The sequence below is a fragment of the Helianthus annuus genome, chromosome 6 (genome assembly GCF_002127325.2).
Source record: "Helianthus annuus cultivar XRQ/B chromosome 6, HanXRQr2.0-SUNRISE, whole genome shotgun sequence".
Classification (NCBI taxonomy): Eukaryota; Viridiplantae; Streptophyta; class Magnoliopsida; order Asterales; family Asteraceae; genus Helianthus; species Helianthus annuus.
The window spans coordinates 118,645,416-118,662,550 of record NC_035438.2 but is presented as its reverse complement, the minus strand read 5'-3'; the positions used below and the strand labels follow the sequence as shown (position 1 = coordinate 118,662,550).

The 17,135-nt window shown below is 38.0% G+C and overlaps 1 protein-coding gene and 1 long non-coding RNA gene across 4 annotated transcripts; one reads left to right on the top strand and one right to left on the bottom strand.

Annotated features, from left to right (window-relative positions):
• Window positions 1-3,376: 3,376 nt before the first annotated feature.
• Window positions 3,377-10,521, bottom strand: LOC110865829 (polyadenylation and cleavage factor homolog 4). 3 transcript variants are annotated; one of them, XM_022115150.2, is made up of 7 exons: window positions 9,452-10,521; window positions 8,604-8,705; window positions 7,941-8,189; window positions 7,253-7,354; window positions 6,779-7,162; window positions 4,488-5,783; window positions 3,377-3,923 (listed from the first exon to the last, which is right to left on the bottom strand). In XM_022115150.2, exons 1-7 carry the CDS (start codon window positions 9,845-9,847, stop codon window positions 3,912-3,914), a joined length of 2,541 nt encoding a protein of 846 aa, XP_021970842.1. In that variant the 5' UTR covers window positions 9,848-10,521; the 3' UTR covers window positions 3,377-3,911. The 3 variants fall into 3 exon arrangements, with proteins under 3 accessions (XP_021970842.1, XP_021970843.1, XP_021970844.1); XM_022115151.2 differs by having other exon boundaries at window positions 6,779-7,153; XM_022115152.2 differs by having other exon boundaries at window positions 6,779-7,141.
• Window positions 10,522-14,076: 3,555 nt separating this feature from the next.
• On the top strand, window positions 14,077-15,594 carry LOC110864150. Its single transcript, XR_002549672.2, has 3 exons — window positions 14,077-14,462; window positions 14,550-14,599; window positions 15,451-15,594. It is a non-coding gene; the product is annotated as an uncharacterized LOC110864150 (long non-coding RNA).
• The last annotated feature ends 1,541 nt before the right edge of the window (window positions 15,595-17,135 follow it).

The following is a 17,135-nucleotide window of genomic DNA, read 5'->3' as shown; positions in this document are numbered from 1 at the left end:
ACATAGGTTTTGTGATGGAGATTCATGACTTTGTATGGTAAAAGAAATGTTTAATTGAAAATCAGCCATGAATCTTTACAAAATGTTTTCCCTAGGGTTCACATCCAAACAAACCTAGGGTGCGAGAACAGGATTGTCAATCCTATGGTACCACTACATACTACCGGTCGGCGTGATCAAAGTTAATGAATGTATCATTGTATATTCAACGCGCCAAAAGGTTTGGGTCTTGCCCTCTTTTGTTGTGCATCTGTAGAGGAGCCTTGAACTGATGATTCTCGATGGATAGAACCTCAGAATGAGTCTTGGTGAGAGGTGTCCATTGGTTCTCTCTGTTCTCATTCTTGACTTCTTTTCGATAGCCTATCTGATTGATGGTCATGCGTGCATCTTCCACTGGTGGGCTTCTTTCACTATAGCCAGTCACTTTCCATGATGGGCCTCGCCCGCTTTTGTTGCGCTTATCGTTGACGTGCTAGCTATAGCTATAGTGACGGCTTTCATCGTCGGTCAACTGCTAATCTATCTGCGCAATGATTTTTGCTGCTTCGATGAAGGTTTCCCAGTCTTTAGGACCTCCATCTCTTCCTTTTACTCTTCTTATCAGATCGTCACATTTGACGGCGTGCATGAAGTGCGCGCGCATGATCTCATCTCCGACGTTCCCAATTTCCAAGCATTCTTTGTTGTATCTAGTGATGAAATCTTCTATACCCTCATGTGCTTTACGCCAGATGTTCAAGACATCTGCTGAGTCTCTGGTGTACCTTCGTTGTTGACTGAAGTGTGACAAGAATTTCTTTTGCAAGTCCATCAAAGACTTGATTCTTCCAGCTGGTAAACTATCAAACCATGTGTGTGCCGCGCCTACGAAAGTCTGAACAAATAGGTGACACCAAACTGGTAATGTACAACGCCTGCAGTTGTGAATACTTGGAGATAGTCATCTGGATCTGTGAGACCATTGTATTTTCCCACGTTGTGTGGTAGCTTTGTTTGCTCTAATGGAGCCATAGCAATCTCCTTGATGAATTTGGATTTCTCAGTTACGCCCTCTGGGCGGTAGCTTAAGGTGAAGTCGTGTTCTGCAGCTGGGTTATACCCTGCGAACGCGCGGGGCCTATAGGACTCGTGATTTGGTGGCAGTCTACTGAAGACAGATGTCTCTTCTTGTCTGCAAGTAGAATCTTCTTCTTCATTGTTGTGTTCCCATTCTTTATTGATGTTGCGCGACCCTAGCTGGCTGCTCAATGGGGGCTTTCTCTGTTGATGGGTGTGTTGTTCATTATTACTCTTTGTATCCCCGTAAGTATCGCGCGTGTCATGCGCGCTCTGCCTTCTTATCGTGGATGATCTTTCATTTTGCTGGGTCTGCGCGTGCGCATGCAGCGGAGTCTGACTGCTCACGTGACGTGACGTGACGTGACATGGAGCTGGAGTTACGAAAGGAGACGGTTGTACTTGCGCTTGTAGCAATGCCTGTTGCGCACTCACCTGCCCATAGACCAAGTTTAGTGTTGCTTGCGACTTTGTATACTAGGAAGCAAGAATTGCTCCTTCTGGTAGTCGTAGTAATGCAGAGACATTTGGTTGTGTCGGTGCCGATGGTGCTGATGGGCCAGCGCCATTGGCTTGGGTTTTGTGTGTCGGGAGTCGTTTGTTGGATTACCCTAGAAGCACTTCCAAAGAAATCAGGGACTCCGGCGCTTGCTGACTCCTCTCTGACGGGCTCGTCCCTTTGGTGGTTTTGGACGTGCGCGTTGTCCATTACCGGGCCAAACGGAGAGTTTTCCCCGTCTATCTGAAAAAAGGGGTTTGGTTCAGCCATTGAAGAGTGTTTCAAAGAGAAAGAGATGAAAAATGGTTGTAAAAAAATGCGGTGGGCGCCAATGATGAAAAACTAGTTAACACTAAGTTATCCCAGCTGACTGTCTCATAGATTAAGGGTTCAATCTCTTCCTCCACTCGCCGTTAGCTGATATCCTGCAAAACAGAACACCGATGACTTGCCACAAGGAGGGGAATATGGGGGTTCTCCTTGTGACCACCCTCCGGCTGTGAGAATAAGTAATGTTCTGAGGAGAATAATGTGTGTTAAGAGTAAGGAGTGAGAGCAGAATCCTTAAACCTGAAGGTGGAGTCCTCTATTTATAGCCGGAGGATGAAGGAGGAGGAGGAGACCTGCCAGCTAGCCAGTGGATGTCAGCTGTCCGACCAAGGGGAATATCCTTTTTGTCCCCTCTGCTGTCGCCAGTGTAGTGGATGACATGGCGCGCGCTCATTCGTCCAACCGGGGGCTCACTGGTACTGGCTGTCGGCCTGCTCTCTAGAAATCTTGCAATGAAGGCTGGCGTCCATCTATAGGTGCCACGTGTCGTCCTTTTTGTCTGAAGGAGCATCTTCTTTGTCACCTGCAATTTCTTCCAGAAGCTTCTAAACACTTCTGGATGTACTCGGATGATGTGGACGCCATGCTGGAAAAGTGGTGTGGTCCCCATGCCATGTATGCACTAATTTGGAACCATACCTCTTCAACGCCCCTTGGGCTAATGAAGTGGTGGATCCAGGAATGTTTTCCACCGGGTTCCTTTTGGTAAATTCTCACTATTTTTTCCAAATCATACAAAGTTACCACTAATTTTTTCAAGGCCGAGGGGATTCCCGAGAACCCCAAACCATCCTTGAATCCGCCCCTGGGCTAATGTGGCACCCCCACACTTTTGAGCATGAAGTATCACTTAATCTTATATCCGACACCAACTAGATGCTAGCCTCCAACCGCTTTAATCTGAGAAGACTAGTACATATAGAATTCTTTCATTTTGTTTCTTTCCTTTCTCTTATTTTTTTTTTTTCTAGAAAAATGTTTGTTTTAAGAAAAACATTAGTCCCAGAATTGCGAGAGAGGGAAAGATATCAAGTATCTTTTATGATTTCTTAAAAAAAAAAGCAAGTACAATGGAGAGGGCTTTTCCACTTAGTCGGTGATGGTTGGGAGTTCCACATATATTGTCTTATTGATTCACTTTAAATCAATTTTTTCAGGACCGGACCGGAGGTCGACCCGGTCGCCTTACGGGGTCAAAGGTCGAATCAATGTTTAGTTTTTAGCAAGTCTAGCAAGCTTGGGCTGGGCCGAGACTCGGCTCATTTACACCCCTGCGAATAAACAAGTGGGGTTACTCAGGTCACATCGAGATCCATGAGCTAACTAACAGGTCAGAACCATATCCATTTAGTTGTATCATAAGTCAGGTCAGATTTCCAAATCTGCATTTTCGATGATGTTTTAAACAGTTTGTTGACGCAAAAGCAATCAAACACATTAACATAGTTCATGAGCAATGAAACACGCACAAAAACAATAACCATAATCGAACTAAAGTTCATTAATGTATAGCATATCACAACTAATAAAATAGCATTCAAATTCGATGATGTTTTTAACTTTAATGAACACATGATGCTGCCGATAAGCGAACACAAACCAAAACCATATATATTATTTCTATGGATACAACCCATGTCTTCAGCAATTACACACTGCTTTCTCTCATGCTGCAAGATGCTGGAACTTGCAGCCCATTTTTGCTTTCAAGAAAGTCAAAACTATAGAGTTTAGAAAGAAAAAAAAAACGAACAAACGAGAAATGAACAAGCAGTAAGTTAACGATATAAGTAAAGATATGGTGCGAGACCATAGAGATGTATTAATTTTCTATCTGTCAAAGGTTGACCAAAAAAGGTAAATTTAGAAAACAGATGATGCATGTGTTTCCAGCATTTGCACCAAATTTGAAGGCATAGACGCATAACAATCTAAGCATGTATCTGCAGTACAATACCAAACCTGGTTTTAACTCGCTTTCGGCTTCATCATATGATGCTCTACGCGGTTTGACTTGGAAGCATTACTCGCCTTCCTGAGAGTCAAAAACAAGATAAAAACAAAGCGTAAGTAACATAAATACCAAATTACAATAAATATAGGAGAAATTTCACAGAATAGTAACCAAGTTTTAAAAGTGTTCTAATTAGGTCACTGGTGTCGTTTTTGTCACAATTAGATAACTTAACATTCAAATCGAGCCATGTCTTTTTTTCCACGTGTTAAGAAAAAAATGGAGCATAAGATGTTGGGGACGAAATATTTTAATATATGAAATTATATTTATTAAAAATAAAAACCATCTAATTACATTAAAAATTAAAAAAAAAAAAAACAAGTTACAATCCACGTCATCACTCGACGTTAGCATCAAATAAAAGAGAAAAAAGAAACAAAAATCCACATCACCACAGTTACCTATGAAATGGATGAAAAAACCCTTAATTTTAATGAAGAATGAATGTTGAGTGACCTGATTAGAACATTTTTGAAACTTGAGTGACCTAATTGGAACACTTTTGAAACTTGGTTACTATTCTACAAAGTTACCCTTACAATATATGGTAGAATATAGGTGGTGTTTAAAAACAATACTTACTTTATTAACATCATTGGATAGGCCCAAATCTGAAAGGGAATTTCCGGATATACAATGCGCATGCACTATGGGACCGTAAGTATCACCAATATTTTCATCTTTGGTGTTGAGGTACACAGCTCTTCTAAACATCCATTTGCCCATTTCTTGCCAGTAAAAGTCATCAAACACCTCACCACACAAAACACACGCACATTGGCTTTCATCAGCAACAACCATCTGCTCACCGTCAATCTGCACGGGACCAGTGGTCTCATCACTAGACCGCACTTCAGGCTTCTCTTTAACCCAATCGTCAGATTTTGTGAACCATCTCCTGGATGCTTTATTGGGAGTGTTCAGTTCAGGATTATTAAGTGTGTGCCACTCAATGTGTTTATCGAAACGTTCTACGAGTTTAAACCTTAACCCGCATATGTGGCATTGGTGCGGAAGTTCATCGATAATGAGTTGGCTGATAACAGCAGGATGTGACCTCCGAATAACATCGGGCTTAAATTCAAAACCAATAACACTTTTTACATCTTCGGTATCCACACTACCTTTCACAGCAGATGGCTCGTCCTTTGGAAGGGGTAATATCGTCTTTTCTGGTACAAGTACTGCCGGCGTATCAATTTTCGGGTCCGCGTTTCTTTTCAGGGTTTGGTCAGATGGAGAATCGGCCTTTGATGCAGAGATCAAGCCCTTGGCAACCAGCGTACTCAAAAGACTCGAGACAGGTGGCAATTCTGCTTCTTTTTGCAAAGTAGGAGATCTAATATGATCCGAAGATGAACCAACCAATGTGTTCGCATCAGAAGACGTCTTTGTAGCTGGAGACCGAACAGGTCCATGTTTTTTTGTATTTAACGGCAGCTGCATTTGGGGTTTTTGAGAATCACCCGTATGGAAAGAATCTTGAGGAGACTGATTAGAAAGTCCTGTGTTTATTTCCCCTCGAGATAGAGCCGGTTTACCATCTTGGCCCGTAAAATTATTCAGTAATCTACCTGAAGTATGAGTTGGGAACGAGGGTGTAGGAGGATGGTGGAGCAGCGGTGATGCAGCTCCGGGAGTATGCCGTTGCTTTACTGCACTTGGAGGAAACCCGAGTAGTCCCGAGGCTCCAACGTGAGAGGACCCTATTTGTGGCTGCAAAGAAGATTTTAAGATGGAGTTAATAGATGTGGATACCCCGTTGAAAGCCGGCCCTTGTGGCCTTGCTACTGATGGTGAATCAGTTGAAGCTTCTCTATCAACCCTTGACCCCGTATCTTGTATCCCTTGTGACTTTTGGAGGTGATTCTGAAAACCCTGCAAAGTTAAAATGCAGATTCTCAGTTTGGAGTTACAACAACATTTACATGCATATATATAAAACCACTAGTTATTGTGAAAACTCGAAAACTAATTAAAAAAGCCAAAAAACATACCAATTTTTTTTTTTTTTTTGCATACCAATTTTCGCATTTTTTTATATATAAAAAAAATTTCAAAAAAAAATTGTAGTGCACTTGTGTAATACTACACATGTGTATTATTACACGTGTACTACAAATTTTTTTTTTAAGTTTTTTTATATATAAAAATTAGCGATTTTTAATAAAAAATAAATTTGGTGTGTTTTTTAGGTTTTTTTTAGTTAGTTTTCGAGTTTTCACAATAAAAGTGGTTTTCATTTGAACCTTCCCCTATATATATATATATATATATATAAACAGAATCATGATCTAAAATGCTGGCCAGTTTCGAAGTCGCAGTAGTCAGATTTTACTGTTCAGATGACAGATTCTGCTACTGCTTATCTAACTGTTTAGCGGTTAAACTATTAGTTTCATACCAGCTATAGCAGAACTAATTATCTCGGTGTAACTATAAATTACATGTCTGCCCCTTGCCCCCTTATAATCTAATTTGAGACTTTTGCTCCCATTTAAAAAATTGTTGAAGACTCGATAATTGTTATGATTATTACTGCTCGAAACGGTGGAAGCACATCAAAACACTATTCTACAACACAACCTTTACACCTGATTAACTGACTCTAGTTATCGACTAATCAAGTATCATACACACTTTCAACACATATCCAACCATCAATTATAGAGAACCAAAATTGTCTATTAAGCAGCTACTTGATTATTTGAGTTATCGTATGCGAATAACTGAATAAGGCACCCAAATAGCTTTTCCACAAAGTTACTTTTGTAAATTTCGAATCGTAGATGCATATTCACCACACAAGCTGCAACTTTGCATATGAAATGTACCAAGTATAAAATATAACATTCTACTTTCTTAAGACTTACCAACTTTTCAGGCCCGGGGTGTGACCGGGGGTCTCGCTTTGAGTTACCACTAGATTTGACAGAATTCGGTAATCGTGAGTTCATGCCATCCCACATATATTCCTCTTCCTCTGAATGCTTCCAACTCCTATTTAATTCACCGTTTCTTTTTGTAATGTTATTTGTAGGCTGTAACTTGCCATCGGCATTTGCAGATCTCATGTCGAAGCCATTTCTATGGCCCGATATAGTCTCTGTACTATTGCTCGCAGGTCCATACAACGAATTGCCAAATCCCTGCTCGTTAACTATCTCACTTGAATCAAAATCATTATACGGTGCACGTTCATTCTCACGGATAACACTCCCCACATTTCTTTGTGCCTGCGGAATGTTCTGCAACATCTATAATTTTTTAAGGAAACCCACGGTAAACGTAACTAAAAGGCGACTTTAGAAAACTTCAGTGTAAACTGTAAACTAGCATTTATTCACCTTAAGCCGAGGATTTGAAGTAATATTGGCTGATGTCCTGCCTTGTCTATTGGTATTCTCATGTGTGTTAATCAAGTTTGTATCACTCGTTGGACCTTTTGCCTTCATTACAATGTTAAAAAATGACAGTAAAAAGTCAACTACAACTGTATAAGCTGAAAATTATAATAAAAGTGTACTTGCTTTTCAACAGTTACTACTAATTACTAGAAGTAAAGTACACGGATAGTCCCTGCAGTTTACCGAAATTTTGAATTTGGTCCCTAGCTTTCCAAAAGTACACAGATGGTACCTGTGGTTTGCACTTTGTAACGCATTTAGTCCTCGGCTTTTTTCCAAAAGTACATGGATGGTCCCTATGGTTTGCACTTTGTAACGCATTTAGTCCCTAACTTGGACATGCTAAAACCTTCATCTTTGTTGGTTGGGGACTAAATATATTACAAAGTGCAAACCACACTGTGTACTTTTAGAAAGCTAGGGACCAAATCCAAATTTTTGATAAATCACAGGGACCATCAGTGTACTTAACTCAATTACTAAATACTCGCTAAAAACCTCATGTAACTAGGAAAAAAATGACTTGAGAGAAAAATCCATCAGTTTATTAAAGAATTATAAACCATGTGGAAGAATTAAATATCTATGCAAAACTGAAAAACATAGGATTTTCCAAAGAGGCTCTTACCGTACTTGACTGTTGGAGTCTCTGTTGTGCCTCCAAATACTCCGGGTTTACATGAATACTTCGAGCAGGGCGTTGAGATTGTGGGTCGGGCTCTAAAGAAGACGATCCATTTGCAACTGATTGGAAACCAAGTTCTTTCTCTATAAGTTGTAGTGACTGAGGAGGGAATACACCTTTCCAAGTCCCAAACAGATGTCGCATTCCGGAATGTACTGCAGGATCAACCTGTCTATATGCCTTGCAGAAAACCTAAAAGACCCACCCAAGGGAGCAACTAACCAGTGATAATTAATATCCATAGGACTAACAGCAAATTTAAAGATAGCATACATGATTAGAAATCATTTTAAGTGATAATCGAACGAGCGTACATGATCAGAAGACAGAAATCATTTTAAATGGTAATTAAATAGTTCGCTAATTGTCAAACACTCATTTAACTGGACGAAAAAAAAAAAGTGTAAAAGAGATGCTAATACTTAAGCATAAGTTTCATTTATGTAGCCATAAGTATACATCAGAAATATACAAAATTAAAGAATGTAAGAAATTTATCTTTATTTTCCTAATCTTCAAGGGATTTTTCATGTAGAGTAAAAACAAAACCGCTTGAACTAAGAGAGTAACATAGTTAAAGGCACTTCTGGTGACTAAAAATCTAACCTCAGGTAATCGGGCAGCAAAGTATTTGATGTAATCTCTGCCAATATTCTTCACAATACTGTCAAGAAGGTATAGTGATGGAAGCTTTTGATCACTCGGAACCTAAAACCAATTTTTCAAGTCAGCAACAGTTGCAATTAATAAAAGCTCTTCATCAAGCAAATATGCGTATTTTATGAGGAGCGACGATTATAAACCAAGAGAAAACAAGACAAAGAGGGTACCAACAATACATAATAAAAATGCCTCAATGGCATATGAAACATCCACTTCAATGGCATTAACTTCTTTATATACAAAACCCTCTCAGTTTTCACGTTCGTCAAGCACGTCTAGCTTCTTTGCAGAAGCGACATTTTATATACTCTAAAGTTAATTTACAGAATCAATGCATTGATCATGTGGATGAGCCGGAAAGTAAAGATAAAGAGTACTGGGTACATTAAATGAATAAACTAAAGTGCATGAGAGGTCCATTCATTAAAAAATGAAGGTGAAGCATTAATTTAATTGTTCACTCAGAAGCACTAGTTGAACAAATAAAACATTAACTCATCCCATAAGGATTGTAATAGTAGAGAATTCAGTTGCTCTGGCTCTTGTAACCAATCACATCACATCACACTAATAACATAATCTTCTCACTCACACACAACGCAATTGTTGCCTACTTGCAATGTACCGGATGATTTTGGAATTCATATTATTCGACTAATAAAAATTGCCATTTACAATTTAACATTTTCATTTAGAAGATAAAACTATATAACTCATGACACCAAATCACTAACCACAACTCTACACACATTTCTTTTGCTCATTCTAATATGAAAAACCGAAATCATCACCTCGAGAATATTACTGCAGATAGTAGCAGCTATAGCTTTCGCAGCATGCGCGTTTTCTCCCGCAATGATAGTCAAGTTAGTAATAATCGGTTTCGAATTAAACGTCAGCTCAGCCAACGCAGTCCTGTACTGATCCACAAGCTCCTGATGCTGCTGCTGCAGCTGCACTTGCGATAACGCTTGCGGATGATAACCTCCTCCGTCTCTAATCGAATCACCGGTTTCCGACCGAAAACCTAACACGGATTGCCGCTGAACAACAACCGGCCTAGCAGTAGCACCACCGTTGGAAACATTATTATCGCCGCGCATTAATCTAGGTTTTTTCATTGTTGCAGGATCTCTAACAGGTCTATCAAACGGTCTACCACCACGAGAAGTGCTATTTATCTCCATTATTTCACCAAATCAAAATCAAAATCAAATAAAAACAGAAACATACAACGATCAAACAGCTAATTTCATGTTTACAATTGAATAATTATTATTACAGAACAAACAAAAGGATCCGAAACTGAAAGTGAAACTGAAACCCTAACCCTAGCTATCGGCGATTACAGATACAAATGAAAAAATTACAAGGAAAGAAAAGGAGGTACAAGTGAAGATGCTTGAAATAGAAATGATTAGGTGATTGATAGAGAGTTTATACGAAGATTGATCATTGGTATGGTGTGTTCCTGATTTGAAGCTAGTTTGTGTCGGGGCAATATGTGGATGGATATAAAGAAAGGATTCATTGGGGGTTTATAAAGTAGGAAAGATGTTCGACCCAAAGCCCATGTTCACAACCGTCCAATCAAACCCCTAAATTATTACCATGAGGCATGTCATGTGGTATGCCTATATATATTTTTTTAAAGGATAACTTCATTAGAAAAACCGAACCTTAAAACCGGGCCGGAAAGCAACAACAAACAACCTTACATAATTATAAACTTACACCAATCGTTTCAAAGGATGAACCGAAAAGAAGATCTATGTTTAAACCAAAAAAAACCCCACGAATCTAATCTCACTGAAGATATCTTCCACTTTGATTTGGATACTCGAGAAAACCGCCTTGTTCCTGGCCTTCCAAAGACTCCAACACGCAATATATATAATACCTTGGCCTACCTTCTTTTCAACCGGCCCCATTCTACCAAATTTGTGAATTTCCCGCAGATCTTTGAAGGAAAAAGCAAAAATATTCGGTAAATGGCACCACCTACTGATCTCCTGCCAAAGAACAGAAGCCGTTTGACACGAAATAAAGAGGTGATCCACAGATTCATCTTCGCAACCGCATAACGAGCAAATCCCGGCACCGACCGAAATACCCCTTTTTTCAGGAGCGCATCGGCTATATTATATATAAAAATAATAAATAAAAATGTATGATTTTTATTCGAATTTCGAATCGAATTTTGAAATTATAAATTTGTATTCGATTTACTTCACTCGAATTGAATCGAATCGAATTCGAATTCTTATAATCAAAACGAATTCTTGATAATCGAATCGAATTTAAACGAATTTCGAATTTTTCGAATTCGAAACGAATTCTGCACACCCCTAGTTTTGGGTTGATACGAGTGGGGTCACGAGTTCAAATTACATAACAAGTCCCTCAAGATTATTATCTAGATCTTATGACCAATTCAGTTAGATAACCTCCTTATATATGCTTAATATCACAATTAACTTGGTTAAGTTACTTTCTTTTATAGATTTTAACGGAAAAAACTAACTTTTATTAATTTTTAAAATATATATTTCTTTTATATTAAAACCTCATAACTTATTATTTTAATTTATAAACAAACAAAGATTATAATAAATTCGCATTTACTCAATTACTTTGGCTTTTGGGTTACAATTCGCATCGGGTTTCGGGGATCTATTTTTTACGGATGTTACAGTCTTCCCTACTTTAGAAAATTTCGTTTCAAAATTTGGAGGAAATCGTTTGTGCAGAAAGGTGGGTAGTGTTTTAATAGGTGGAGGTGATACTCATTAGATTTAGGAATTGCACTAAGAAGTCAAATCTTATAATCATACCGCTTCTTATGAATGTCTGGTAATAAGTGTTAAACACGAGTCTTAAAAATGCTAAGAGTACACTCATGCTAAGATATATCAGAAGTAAGGTTTAGCTCCGTTTGAGGCAGTAACGTTCCTAGTAAGGGTTGTAAACCCAGATAAGGAATCGTTTTTAGTGGCAGAGATGCAGGAGTGAAACACGTGCATAATAAAGCATGAAATAGCCGGTCATAATCGATACGAGTGTCACCTCGTAAAACCTAAGAATCGCATATTGAGAATTGATGGTGATCTAAGGGAAAATCTTGTCCCCAAAGATGACTTATAATCACAAAAGAGTTTACAATCTGAGAAAAACTTCCCTATAACACGTCAAGATGATAAGATTGGACTCCCAACGCCATTTAAAACATGAAATCCCTCATGATTAGTCTAATGATGTTTTTGATGATTTGATAGAGGCATTTATGTATAGGATGTACTAGTGGCGTATCCACCATGCCTCTACCAAACTTTCGTCCACATCGTTATTCGAATCATGATTAATTACACAAACAAAACTTACACAGAACTTATGTGACAACCAGCAATTTACACCTTTTATTTTCATGATTAATAAATGATTAGACAATTTTAAGTAGTGTAACTAGACTCAAATTACTTAATTAGGCCTTTAGTATGCCTAGGAACGTCTATTCGGCTTTACAGTGCGTGAATGGTAAAATGCGGGAAAACTGCTGAATATTAAACGGCAACGAACTGAAACCGAACAAAATACTGACAACGCCGACAAATACGAAGTTCCTACAAATATATTATACTTCTAAATTTAGTTTTGTGAATTTATCGGGCTTTCGAGCGTCACAAGACGCAAACGTGAACGAAAAACACGACTGTAGGATCGCACCGGGAACGAAACGAAAGCATCGGAGATGCGTATTGCCTTCAAAACCGAAATTTTACGATATATTTAGCTTCGTAATTAAATTTTAATAACTGCAGTCAAACCGGATCGAAAAACGAATTAAAACGCCAAACGACGCATTTTATGCGATTTTTACCGTAATCGACAAACGAACGCGTCAAATGTGACTACCGAAACTATTTTACGTCTTTTAATCTTAAAACAATAATTTACGGTGTTCCGTGGAGCTCAGGTGTGAAGACGGGTTCGTAGGTGCAGACGAGCCACTTGAAACACGGGAACTGGGCTTTGGGCCCAAGCCTACTAAGCAAAACCTAAGTATAAAATAGAAACAAACCCTATTCCCTTTCATTTGGATCAGCCGCTACCCTTTGTCTTCCCTCATTTCTCTAATATCTGCAATCTTAGCCAAACCCACAAACAACTAAGAGCTCCATCTTCTCAAACATATACAAAACCTCCTACCCCTTCCTCTCCTTCTCGGTATCCTTGCCGGCAACCACATCGGTCGGCTGTTGGTCGTCATACTAGATGTGTATATATATGAGAATATACATATTGTCTTAGACCCTCGTTTGGACACTATGTATTAATGTGTTCTCATGGATATTAACTCATCCATTAGAATCCAAACTTTGAAGAATCGAGAACTAAGATGGTAACACCATAACTCATAATATTCAATCATGATTTGATTGGTATCATGGTTAGGTTTGTATTAGACGTGTATGTGTATATATATATATATATATATATACACGTGTGTGTGTGTGTTTTAAAATTTTGTTAGTAGTCCAAGTCAAGATTGTCATGTATGGAGCTTGGGTAATCCGCAAACCTCTTAGAGTTCACCAATGCACAAACCACCATGAAGGTGATTTCAAATGGTCATGAAACATAAAGTTAATGTAAATAATTCATCTAATTCACCAAGTAACCAAGTGAGCTCAAACTAGACGAGTGCATTCCAAACATGGCAAATGTTTGGAGATTTGGTGTAGTTTAGACACTTTGTTACTAGAAAGTTTACTTGGTGGCTTAGGTTATTAGAAATGGATTAACTAACTAAGTGAGGGGTTGGAATCATAGTTGGAAAGCCAAGGCTCCCATTGTTCACACCTAATCAAAACTCAAGTCTTTTTAACAATGAAAGTTGAAAGTTTGGTTGATGTCAACACTTTGTTGGTCACTTGGGACCTTTAGGGCAGTAAATAAGGGAGGTTTTGGACCTCTATCTTCTGGAAATAAACCATAACATAAGCCCACAACATTACTTTAGTTGGAGACAAAGCTTGGTACAAGATGAATGTAAACAAGAACAAGTTGTAAAGTTTTAACAAAACAGAATTTTTAAACTCACTTTGAGCCTCGTATAAGTGATGTACCACCTTGTTGCACCTTGGTGAACTTTGGGTAACATCCTTGGAGGTTATCCAAGTAGTTTGATACAAGAAAACAAGAAGAAAAGTAGGAGAAAGGTGTTTAAACTCATTGTTTTGAACCCAAGTGTAATCTAGGGTGTTCAAAAAAATCCAAATCCGAAACCGAATCCGAAATTCCGAATCCGAATTATTTGAAATTTCAGATATCCGAAATTCGGATTCGGATATTGATTTTGAAAATTTTTAGATATTTCAGATATATCTGATATCCGAAATACTAAATAATACTATTTTTTATTATTTTATATCTAAAATATAAATACCCATGTTTCCTTATTTCCTTGCAAACCCTAGATCTGATTCCTCACATGACGCCACCTCTCTAACTCGCCAATGCTCCATCGATCTGATTCCTCCTCCATCGATCTGAATCCTCACTTCACTCGTTCAAATTTCATCGATCTAGTCTCCATGACACCATGGCTTCATCGATCTAGTTTTCAATCGTTCAAACTTCACGAATTTTGGTCCATAGATTCGGGTATGACGACTACCCTCTTTACTCTTGTTTACACGATTTGTTTACATGATAATTGGCTAATCGCTCCATAGAATCTGGTTGAGTTTACATGTTGGAAGACGATTTGTTTTTCGATTTCTCCACATGATTTGTTACATGGTTAGTTTGTTACAAACTTACAATCTTGTTTTTTTTTTCAATTACAGTCGTACATCAAGTCGTTACCGTTTAATTGTTTGTTTGTAGCCACACAGTTACTGAGTTACAAGTTACAACCCACATGCCACAACCTACAGGTAGTTCATTACACCAACTTTGTTATATTTTTGTTACTTTTTTAGTTATATATATTTATAAAATTAGAGATTACACCAGCTTTGGTAGTTAAAAGATTTGCTTATTAGATTGTTTTTAATTGTTAGTTACACCAGCTTTTGTAGTTAAAAGGTTCGCAACAGGCCCACCACGGTGAATCATCACATGGTCCGTTGCCCTCTGTCAACTACCCAAAGGGTTAACAAACACTTCCCTGTATAGAAACAGAATCGTTCCATTGACTTTATCAAGTATATAGACTATAGAGGTCTGACCGAACTGCCATTTGGTGGACTTTTGAATCTTGTAAGTGTGTCTATGCACTTGTTTTAGAGGTTTTTGGTAGCTAGTCTAGGTGTGTGTGGTTTGATATGAATATGATGACAGTAGTTAGGATCAAATTATGAAGTGGTTTATTGTTACTTGCAACTGAGTAATTCCTTTGGGACTACAAATAGCCATTATATACTTAAATTATATTCGTTCAGAAATATATAGATTACATGCACACAAATTCTTTGCTTATTTTTGTTTTAGTTTTTCTTGATCTCTAGATTGCTAAGCAACTGTGTATACTTGTTCTCAAATTCAACTCTTATTCGACAAGAATTTTCGCAAGCATTTGATTTAAACAACTCACCAAAGGTTGACATCTATTCAGTTTCCGTTTTTCATATCAAAGTTGCGCACTTAGCCACTTGTGCTTATGGTTCCCTAGTTAGTAAAGTAATTCTTTTTATTGTTAATATTTCAATTTATATTTTATTTTAAATACATACATGTTGTGCACTTGGTTACTTGTGCTTATCATTTTTCCTTTTTTTTCATTCAGGTTTTTGTTTACCTTGGAAGTTGGGAAGAATCGAAGATGGATTGGAATTTGGGTTAATCTCATTTGGAAGATTATATCTTTAGTTTGGAACAATGAATTATGTTTATTATTATGTTCTAATTTTGAAGCTACAAATTGTGTTTATTTGCCTTTTTTTTTAACTTCTTGTATTTGGTTTGCTATGCTACAAGTGGTCATGTTAGGACTTTCAATTGGAAACCTTTTTTTTGTTTTTTTTTCAGAAATTCGGATATCTGTTTCATTATCCGAATTCGTATTCGAAAATTTGGATACGGATTCGAATAGTGAAATTCGATATCCAAAATTTTTAGATATCCAAAATTCGGATATCCGAATTTTCGGATATCCGGTTTTGAACACCCCTAGTGTAATCTGCCAAGAACTTGGAAATAATGAGAAAGTTGAGAGGATTTAAGAGTTGTTTTGAGGTAGGTAAAGGTCAGAGGAGTTGTGGAAGATTTGAATTTATAGTGGAGGATTAGGGTTCGGTTTTAAGAAGGTTGGAAGGTGATTGGAGAAGAAAAGAGTTGGATGGGAGGTCCAATCCGCGAGATTTGCAAATTTTTTCCCACCCAGAAGGGGTTACGAACCGTTTAGCTTCTTGGTTGCGGTGCGTAAGGGCTTCCCAATATAAAATAAAAAAATTGGCCCTTGATGTTTGGTGGTTTGTTCATGTATGTCATTTCTTTGATACGTTAAGTGTTTTAAGGCATTTTTAGGGCATTTTAGGGTATGTATGAGTATGTGAATGATATGAATGTATATGAGTATGATTCCGAATATATATAAACATCGAGTTTGATTCGGTTTTGTATATAAAACGTGTATTTATGAATGAGTGTGTATTATGTATGTATGAATGACAACAAGTATAATTAAAATGTATTTCTATTATGTATGTATGAATGACAACAAGTATAATTAAAATGTATTTCCATTATGATCAAAGTATCAAGATTACAAAGGTTGATACGAAGTACGAATACAAGCTTACTAAAAATAGAAGGTATGAAATACAGATTGTTACAGTCTCCCTTACTTTAGAAAATTCCGTCCCGAAATTTATTCAAAAGGAAGACTCGAGAAAAAGATGCGGGGTACTTGGTCTTCATATCACTTTCGAGTTCCCAAGTGAATTCGGCACCATACTTTCCTTCCCAACGGAACTTGACAATTGGAATTCGACTTCACCTAAGTTACTTTGTCCACGATCCATGATCTCGACATGCTTCTCGATAAAGTGTAGAGATTCACTGATGCACAAGTTGTTGAGTGGGACATGAAGCCCTTCATCAGCTAAACACTTCTTGAGGTTAGATACATGGAACGTCAGGTGGATGTTGTTAAGCTCTTAAGCTAAGTCGAGGCGATAAGTTACTTTGCCAATCCTTTCTAGAATCTTGAAAGGACCTACAAAGCGTGGAGCAAGTTTTCCCTTTTTACCAAAGCGAATGACTCCCTTCCAAGGGGATACCTTGAGAATTACGAGGGGATACTTTGAGAAGAGGGAAAATAGGAGCATTGAAAAGCATGTCTTTGAGGGTGACTCCTCTTGTTCGGGACCCCAAACAAAAGGTTTATCTTTTTGGGTCAATGAGGTGAAGGGTACGACGATTTTGGAGAAGTTGGAGATGAATCGACGATAATAACCCGCCAATCTAAGA

Coding starts and splice junctions, on each gene's coding strand:
- LOC110865829 (XM_022115150.2), bottom strand. CDS start 9,847: ATGGAGATAAATAGCACTTCTCGTGGTGGTAGACCGTTTGATAGACCT. Junction 8,706..9,451: donor TCTGCAGTAATATTCTCGAG/GTGATGATTTCG, acceptor AATTGGTTTTAG/GTTCCGAGTGATCAAAAGCT. Junction 7,355..7,940: donor GACTCCAACAGTCAAGTACG/GTAAGAGCCTCT, acceptor ATTGTAATGAAG/GCAAAAGGTCCAACGAGTGA.